This window comes from Pinus tabuliformis, chromosome 1_2 (genome assembly GCF_031772625.1).
Source record: "Pinus tabuliformis cultivar Carrire ecotype Pingquan chromosome 1_2, CPIR1, whole genome shotgun sequence".
Taxonomy (NCBI): Eukaryota; Viridiplantae; Streptophyta; class Pinopsida; order Pinales; family Pinaceae; genus Pinus; species Pinus tabuliformis.
Window position 1 is genome coordinate 822,864,421 of NC_142298.1, and position 9,536 is coordinate 822,873,956.

A 9,536-nucleotide genomic window follows, 5' to 3' on the forward strand; every position below is an offset into this window, starting at 1 on the left:
CTCGCATGTCACAAGCAGCGATGGAGGCATTGGTAAGCATAACAAATTGGTATGCCTCACCCCTTGGCACCTTCAACCAGATGTATTGTGCGGAGAAGGCTCCGCATGTTTTACCGAATTTTTCCATGGATACGCTGGTCATGAAAGAGGTTTCATACCACATCTCGATAGGGTTGTCAGCAAGACTGCACTGGAAGAAGAAGGCACCTTGGCCCGCTCTTCCTTTGCGTATCAGGTTGTATGAGATCCAGAATCTCAAGCATGTTGAGGCCGAGACAGAGGAATTCAAGAGATTCACCTTTGGCACTAGAATTTTCAATCCATATGACGTGGATGGCATAGTGGAAGACCACTTTACAAGAGTGTATCATCCCTGGATCCGCAGGGTGTGCCATTGGCCCGAGGAAGACCCATGGAGATACTACTATAACTTCTCAAGGCTCAATGAACCAGTCGGAAAGGTTGTAGAATGATTAGCAGTGTAGAAGGTAGGAACATCTGAGAGAGCAGTAACATCAGTAGTAGGAGAGGGCAACAAACCTACGCTTGACAAACACAAGAGGAAGGTTGCCGACATCGCAAAGACGGAGAAAAGCTGTAACTTCAAATAAAATCCTCTTGTATTGAGAGCAGCTTTGGAGATTGAAGCGAAGAGGCGAAAACACAACAAAAGGATTGTGCAAAGACATAGGGAGAAGCAAAAGCTGGAGGAGTCATAAAAGGAGTTGAAGCAAAAACTAAGGGAAGAACAAGAGTTGCGTAGAAGAGAGAAGGAAGTGCAGCAGGAACAGGAACAACAATAGGTGTAGCATGCACACATTGATGAAACTACACCCATACAAGTTATTGATTCATCTGAACAACTGGCAGATAGAAAATAGGATGAAAATGACTATTAATAAATAATAATAATTATTATTTCATATTTTAATATTAAATGTTGAAATGCAACAGAAAATAAGTATAAAAAACTACTATTATTTTTCTCCACTTTCACAACACCGCTATGACTCTGAGACTGATTGCTCTCGCGATTCTGTCTTCGCCCCTCAATCACGGAGCTCTTCTTATTACGCCTCCTCGCACACGCCACACTCCCTATTATTTTTATTTCTCTTCACAAATTTTTAAATATAATTTTTTTAATTCACATAGATCTGTTAGATATGATTTTATAAAATCCTATTGATATTTAATCACAATAAAGAAAGTGAAAATGACCTCCGTTGTATGTGTACCATTCCATTGATATTTGGAAAACCCACTAATTTTCGCAATCATCACGCCCTCCTCAATTAATCCAATCAATCCATGCTTATTGGTCTTTCCCATCTTCATCTTCAATTAATCACCACAACGACAAGTCATTTCACAACACCGCTATGACTGTGAGACCAATGACCTCATTTCTCTCGCCATTCTGTCTTCGCCCCTCAATCTTATTACGCCTCCTCGCACACGCCACACTCCTCGGACGTTTACACTGTTTCTCCACATAACGCGCACTTTCTCCTATAAATACTCGTTTCCAGAAGCCCCATACCCACTGCAACACTGCTTCTCTCCCTCCTTCCCACGATACCCACTGCCGGAAGCCCGCCCTTATTTCCATTTCCATCGCCATGCCATCTCCCTCTTTCGCTTTGCCTGCACTCTTTCTCCTCTTCCTTTTCCCTTTCTGCTCTGTGCATTCATTTCATGATGATGCACACTCCCTGTTGGCATTTAAGAAGCTCATTACTAGCAATCCCAATAATTCCTTCACCAATTGGAGCCCCACAGTCCCCCTTTGCAACTGGACTACTATTACTTGCGGCAGCCATCATCCAGACAGAGTGGTCGCGATCGATCTGAGTGGCATGGATCTACGCGGCACCATCTCCCCTTCGCTCGGTAATTTGTCGTTCCTACGCTCACTCAATTTTTCACAAAATAAGCTCCACGGTCATATCCCACCCCAATTGGGACGCCTCTTTCGTTTGAGGTGGCTCCGGCTCTACGGCAATCAATTGGAAGGAAATATACCACATCAACTCAGCGGCTGCAGAAATTTGGTTTGGTTATCGCTCTCTTACAACAATCTAAGCGGAAATATCCCCGGGGAGTTGTCTTCCCTGTCACATTCCCAAGAGCTTTACTTGGGAGCAAACAGTCTAACAGGTACCATTCCCTCTTCTTTAGGAAACCTTTCCATGTTGATAAGTTTAGGAATGTATGAAAACAGTTTGGTTGGTCCCATTCCGCCACAACTGGGCCTTCTCACCCATCTGCAAACTCTTTACCTTTATACAAATGAATTGGCTGGCAGCATTCCCCCTTCATTGTCCAATATCTCCACTTTGACTCAGTTGGACATTTCCAACAACCACCTCACTGGGAGCATTCCACAAGAACTGGGCCTTCTCACCCATCTGCAAATTCTTAGCCTTTTTACAAATGAATTGTCTGGCAACATTCCCCCTTCATTGTCCAATATCTCCACTTTGACTAACTTGGGAATTTCTGCCAACAACCTCACTGGCAGCATTCCACAAGAACTGGGCCTTCTCACCCATCTGCAAATTCTTTACCTTTATACAAATGAATTGTCTGGCAGCATTCACCCTTCATTGTCCAATATCTCCACTTTGACTCAGTTGGACATTTCCAACAACCACCTCACTCGGAGCATTCCACAAGAACTGGGCCTTCTCACCCATCTGCAAACTCTTAGCCTTTTTACAAATGAATTGTCTGGCAGCATTCCCCCTTCATTGTCCAATATCTCCACTTTGACTTACTTGGGAATTTCTGCCAACAACCTCACTGGCAGCATTCCACAAGAACTGGGCCTTCTCACCCATCTGCAAATTCTTTACCTTTATACAAATGAATTGTCTTGTAGCATTCCCCCTTCATTGTCCAATATCTCCACTTTGACTCAGTTGGACATTTCCAACAACCACCTCACTGGGAGCATTCCACAAGAACTGGGCCTTCTCACCCATCTGCAAACTCTTAGCCTTTTTACAAATGAATTGTCTGGCAGCATTCCCCCTTCATTGTCCAATATCTCCACTTTGACTAACTTGGGAATTTCTGCCAACAACCTCACTGGCAGCATTCTACAAGAACTGGGCCTTCTCACCCATCTGCAAATTCTTTACCTTTATACAAATGAATTGTCTGGCAGCATTCCCCCTTCATTGTCCAATATCTCCACTTTGACTCAGTTGGACATTTCCAACAACCACTTCACTGGGAGCATTCCACAAGAACTGGGCCTTCTCACCCATCTGCAAACTCTTCACCTTTTTACAAATGAATTGTCTGGCAGCATTCCCCCTTCATTGTCCAATATCTCCACTTTGACTGACTTGGGAATTGTTGCCAACAACCTCACTGGCAACATTCCACAAGAACTGGGCCTTCTCACCCATCTGCAAATTCTTTACCTTTATACAAATGAATTGTCTGGCAGCATTCCCCCTTCATTGTCCAATATCTCCACTTTGACTCAGTTGGACATTTCCAAAAACCACCTCACTGGCAGCATTCCACAAGAACTGAGCCTTCTCACCCATTTGCAAACTCTTTCCCTTTATGCAAATGAATTGTCTGGCAGCATTCCCCCTTCATTGTCCAATATCTCTACTTTGACTCGCTTGGGCATTTCTCAAAACAAATTTAGAGGGCACATTCCATTAGAATTTGGTGCCAAACTCAACAATTTGAACGAGCTCTCTTTATGGGGAAATCAACTTAGTGGGAACATACCAAATACCATTGGGAATTGTTCCAAACTTGAACATCTTTATCTACACTACAACAAATTGAGTGGGAGTGTGCCACTAGAGTTGGGTAAACTACCTCTCCTTGAAAGATTAGACTTGCATCATATTGAGCTTGATAGTGGTAGCACCATAACCATGACTTTTCTTGTATCTCTTACCAATTGTTCTCACCTACGAAGATTGCACTTGAGTGACAATAAACTAAGTGGTGTATTGCCCGTTGCCATAGGGAGACTTTCCACCAATTTGTCTTACTTTTCATTAGCAAACAACAAAATACAAGGAAACATTCCTCCCGCATATTGGCAATCTTAGTAGCCTAATCTTTCTAAATTTAAGTGGAAACTTTTTAAATGGTACCATTCCACCATTTGGAAACCTTACAAAATTAGAAAGATTGGACATAGGAAACAACGAATTAGAAGGTAAAATCTCCAATCAATTTGAACAATTACAAGGACTTGGTCTCTTGGACATTAGTAGAAACAAACTCACTCGAAATATTCCCATTTCCCTTCCACCGTCTAAACAACTAAGAAGACTCTTACTTCATGACAACAAGTTATCAGGGAGCATACCTGCCATCTTAGGAAACTATATAAATTTGGAATTGCTTGACCTATCTCACAATATGCTCACTCGAAGCATTCCACGAGAAATTGCTAAACTTTCTAATCTACAATTCTATTTGAACTTATCATGGAATTTATTAGATGGCTCGTTGCCCATGGAGATTAGTAAAATTGCAATGGCTCAAGCTATAGACATTTCCTCCAATCACTTGACTGGGCTCATTCCACCTACAGTTGGAAGTTGTAGTGAACTACAAACATTGAATTTATCTAGAAATGCCTTCCAAGGCTCTATTCCAGATTCACTTGGAACTTTACTAAGTCTTGTGAACCTAGATCTCTCTTTCAACTCCTTATCAGGTCCAATACCAGTGACTCTCCAAAAATTGAAAATGCTTCAGTGTTTGAATTTGTCTTTCAACAATCTCACAGGGGAAATCCCAAAAGTGGGAATTTTTGCAAATCAAACAATTATCATGTCCTTCATTGGGAATCGAGGCCTTTGTGGACAAAAAGTATTCATGTTACCTGCATGTCCAACATCAAGAAGTCATTTTGCACTTGTGAAGAAAATAGTATTTCCAACGAGTGGAGCTATTGTTTTTAAACTATGTTGCTTACTTTTGGGGTTCCTTTGGAGACGAAATATACATGTGCAAAGCTTTGATTCCTCAGAATCCATTTTTCAAAAGTTAGAGCACAAAAGGATCTCATTTCAAGAGCTTCACATAGCAACCAATGGATTCACGAGGAGCAACTTGTTGGGATCAAGTAGTTTTGGATCTGTTTATAAAGGAATTTTGAGTGATGACACAATTGTTGCTGTGAAAGTTTTCCAATTGCAAAATGACCAGGGTGAGAAGAGTTTCAAAGCAGAGTGTAGTGTCTTGCAAAAGATTCGACATCGAAATTTGGTGAGAATCATAACCTCCTGCTCCAACCTCCATTTCAAAGGTTTAGTGTTCCAATTTATGTCGAACGGAAGCCTAGAGAATCATTTGTATCATGACAAAGATGACAACAATGATGAGGAAGTGTGTGGTCTGAGATTAAAAACACTACTAAACATTGCCATTGATGTCGCCTATGCCATTGAATATCTACATCATTATTCTCATGTGCAAGTAGTGCAGTGTGATATAAAACCCAGCAATGTGTTGTTGGATGAAGACATGATAGGCCATGTGACAGATTTTGGTCTTGCAAGATTGATTGGTGCAGACTTTGGTGATTCACTTACTTCAACACTTACTTTGAAAGGGTCTATGGGTTACATTGCTCCAGGTATGGATTTTTTTTTAAATTAGTTTTAATTGAATTTTGTATACACTAGTGAGATAAATATTTATTGAGGTTTCCTTTAATGCAGAGTATGGATTGGGTGAGAGAGTTTCTACCAAAGGAGATGTTTACAGATATGGCATTATGTTATTGGAAATGCTTACCACAAAACGACCAACCAACAACATGTTTATTAGAGACCTAAACTTGCACAAGTGGGTCAGCGTAGCATTTCCAAACAAAGTGAAGGAGGTGATTGACAACAATCTGTTTAGTGCACAGGATGGAGTTGGATTTGAAGAAAATAATATACACAATTGTCTACTTTCTTTGCTACGGGTTGGTTTACTTTGTTCAAAAGATTTACCTAATGAACAGCCAACTATGAGAGATGTGGTAATAGTGTTGGAAAATCTCAAAGAAAATTTGGTGTTAAAAACAATTGCTACAAGGGGAAGTATATCCAATTTACTTGGCCATACAAATGCACCAAATATAAATTCCATAACATCAAATGACCAAAGTTCTTCTACATTTTAGTATGTGAAAATTGTAAGTACAAAATATTTCAATCTTATCATTATTCTTTCAATCACATATTTATTTTTATTTTAAAATTTTCAAACAATATTATCTATTTATAATTACTGCGAATATGAAATTTAGATGCTTTTTCAACAGTTGATTAAATAAACTGTAAATTTACATTTAGTTAATTTATTCTCCTTTCATGGTATTTATAAATTAAACTAGCTTCATAAAAATGGAAAAGAAATTAATTGCATTCTGTTTGAATTACCATTCAGATTCGGAGATGATTTGGGAAAAAAATGATTTGATTTTATTAACCTGTTGGAGTTTTAGCTAATTTGTTTCTCTTGTATTGAATTAATTTCCATTTTATATATGATATTTTGGTTTTTTGTTTACAGTGGGAAGTGTGAAGATTTATTTCATGAAGTTGCTCCTTATTATACAATTTTTTTGACCTCTTAAGATTAAATATATTCCCAGTATGTATTACTCAATTTTCGATACTCTACAGATTTTTGCAGGTTTAAAAATGGAGCTTTAATCCCAAGACAGTCCCAGGAGCTTCAAAGGTATGTTAAAAGTTCTTATTGTTTCAGTATTCTCAATGCTCGGTTCAATGAAATCGTTATCCATTTTTCAGTATTCTCAATGCTCGGTTCAATGAAATCGTTATCCATTTTCCAGAAATTTCAATGCCCTGTTAATGTCAAATTTGGGGTTCTCAATCGACGTTTTTCAATGGAGAACTAAAGATGAGCTGCTACTTCCATCGTGGCAGGCGTACTCTTTCGTCGATTATGTAGCGGAGACTCTGCTTTGGGTACAGGAAAACTATGTAATGACATTTTGTTGTTTTACCTTCTTAATGATACCATAACTATTTTGGGTACCTATCATTCCCAAATTTAATTATTTGATAGGATTTTTTTTATAAAATATTAAACGCTATACTTTTTATTATTTGATTCATATAATTCATTGGTTGATTCTAACAATCCTATAGCTGGAATTCTTGGTACTCCCCATCTATAGAATTAATGAGATTTGTTGAGCATGGAATCTTAATGAGATTTGTTGAGCATGGAATTCCTCACATTTCAGAAATAGCGTTTATAATATTTGGTAATTCCACATTTCAGAAATAGAGTTTATAATATTTTGTTAGTCTCACTGATGAGATTTTTTAAATAATGGGTATTTTATTTATTAATTTTAATTAATAGGGTGGTGTTTTTCATATTTTATATAATAATGAATATTTTTTAAATATAAAATACTATTTGAGTGGACTTTTTTATTAAAAGAAAATTCCTTTTGTTTTTTTGTAAGATATAGATTTGAATATGAAACGGTAGAATATATACTTATTGGTAATATAAATAATGAAATTGTTATGTAGAAGCAATTTTTTGTTTACAAACAAGAGGGTCTCATACAATAACTTGATATTTGGCTATACTAGAATATCAAAATTAGATTATTGTTATTATTATTATTATTTTAAACCATTGTGAATGGGTAACTTGTTGGAGTAATTTGGGCTACAAACCACAATGAAATTAATTTAAATATATTTTTTTCAAAACTTTTAAAATAAACTAATTTTGTTTTGTAATGATTTTATAGAGAAAATGAAATACAATATCAAGGACATGAAATGCTTCATATGTTTTTATGGTTATACCATTATTTAAATGCAATTTATGTGAGGAAAGTATGGAAGAAAGGGGCCTCATGAAGATGCCATTACTCCTATACAAAGTTGGCACTCTGTCAAGCAAAAGTCTAGCAATAAATATTTAAGGAATGAAAAGGAGAAGGAAGAAGGATAATGCTTTTCCCCACATAGTCTCATGCATATATTCTACTTTTATTTGGTGTCTAGTTGTCTTTAGTTTTCCACTTTTCTAATTTGTATGTCTACTTGTCCCTCACATCTATACATATTTTATTCTCTAACCCATTTCTAAAAGATGTGGAATAAGAATTGATCTTTGGAGGAGTCATCATCAACTTCATTAATTAAAGCATCTGAGCGATCTTGCTCAACATCTTTTCTCGTTATATAACTGAAGTCATTCTGATATGCAATGTGCATTTTTCACTAATTGGGTTAGATTTCAAAAAGGTATTGGGTATAATAGTAGAGTTTAGATAGCATAATGATGTCTTAATTTACATCCCTTGACCTAATGGGGGGTCAACACTAAAAAAATTGTGCACTATGAATGTTGGTTGATCAAGACATTTGGTATCCAACTAAAACCCATTTTCCTTTGAAGTTCTACAACACGAACTACCCTAACAAAGTGATGCCTACAACAAGGAAAACATATGCACTTGCTAGATGAAGTACAGGTCCATTTGCAAGTAGTTGACATTTTCATCTAGTTAGCATCATTGTTCAAGTTTCATTGACTTATGACTAATGTGCCTCCAAGTACAATGCAAATGTGGAATCATTGTATTGGTGTACAAGGTAGGTTGATCATGTTAGTTTACTTAAAATATAGATCTTAGGGTATTATGATAGATGTAGCTAAATGCATATCCTTTACATAGATCAACATCGGTTGACGTAATGATTGGGCCAACACTTTCTGAAATCGCATTATGAAGTACCATCAAATTATCTTGGCAATTAAAGTAACATAGTCAATATATTACTCACACTCATCCATCAATATAACCGAATGTTTTTTATTGATCCCAAATAGACTTATATTTGATGCAACTTCAACCAATTTAAGTTCTAATATATATTTAGAACCAAGCTAAGAAGCATTGTAAAAAATATATTGTAGATTAAACTATTGTTAACCACCTTTATGAGGGTCAATAAACATTCATAAGAAGTGACTTGCAACCAACCACTTCCATAACTATATGCAAGTTTCCAAAAAAATGTTTTAGAGGGGTACCCCAAATGGGTTATCAAATGACACCAACTATTAGGGGATACACTCGTGTGGGTTAGATATCACCCTATAGCTAGCTATTTTAGGGCATATAATGGTTAGGATTCTAATTAAACATAAATTTGAAATGAATAAAACTCAACTTTAAGAAACCAAATTCTAATACCATGAAAATGAAACAAGGAATGACCTATCTATTGAATACCCTGGGTACCACCTTAAGTATACAAAAGTTGCGTCTAAATAATGTTTCAGTGCAACCATTCATGTAATATTTGAGTGGGTAGAACCTTCATCATACCGCTTTTCAATATGATGTCATAATTCAACTAGTCCCTTAAAACATGACAATAGCTCATGTGATGATTCTTGGGAAACCACACAAAGTCCAAACTCCTTTCAAATATCAAATTAGTTCATGTGATAGCTATGGAATGTTGATGCATAACTTTTGTCTT

General features: G+C 37.0%; 1 protein-coding gene and 1 long non-coding RNA gene across 2 annotated transcripts; both read left to right on the forward strand.

Annotated features, from left to right (window-relative positions):
* The first annotated feature begins 1,622 nt into the window (after positions 1-1,622).
* On the forward strand, positions 1,623-5,375 carry LOC149208456 (uncharacterized). Its single transcript, XM_089398347.1, has one exon. The coding sequence runs from the start codon at positions 1,623-1,625 to the stop codon at positions 4,086-4,088; it is 2,466 nt and encodes an 821-aa protein (XP_089254473.1). The 3' UTR covers positions 4,089-5,375.
* Positions 5,376-5,398: 23 nt separating this feature from the next.
* LOC149208457 (uncharacterized) lies at positions 5,399-6,728 on the forward strand. The gene is made up of 3 exons (XR_016252769.1): positions 5,399-5,629; positions 5,715-6,178; positions 6,672-6,728. It is a non-coding gene; the product is annotated as an uncharacterized LOC149208457 (long non-coding RNA).
* Positions 6,729-9,536: the final 2,808 nt, after the last annotated feature.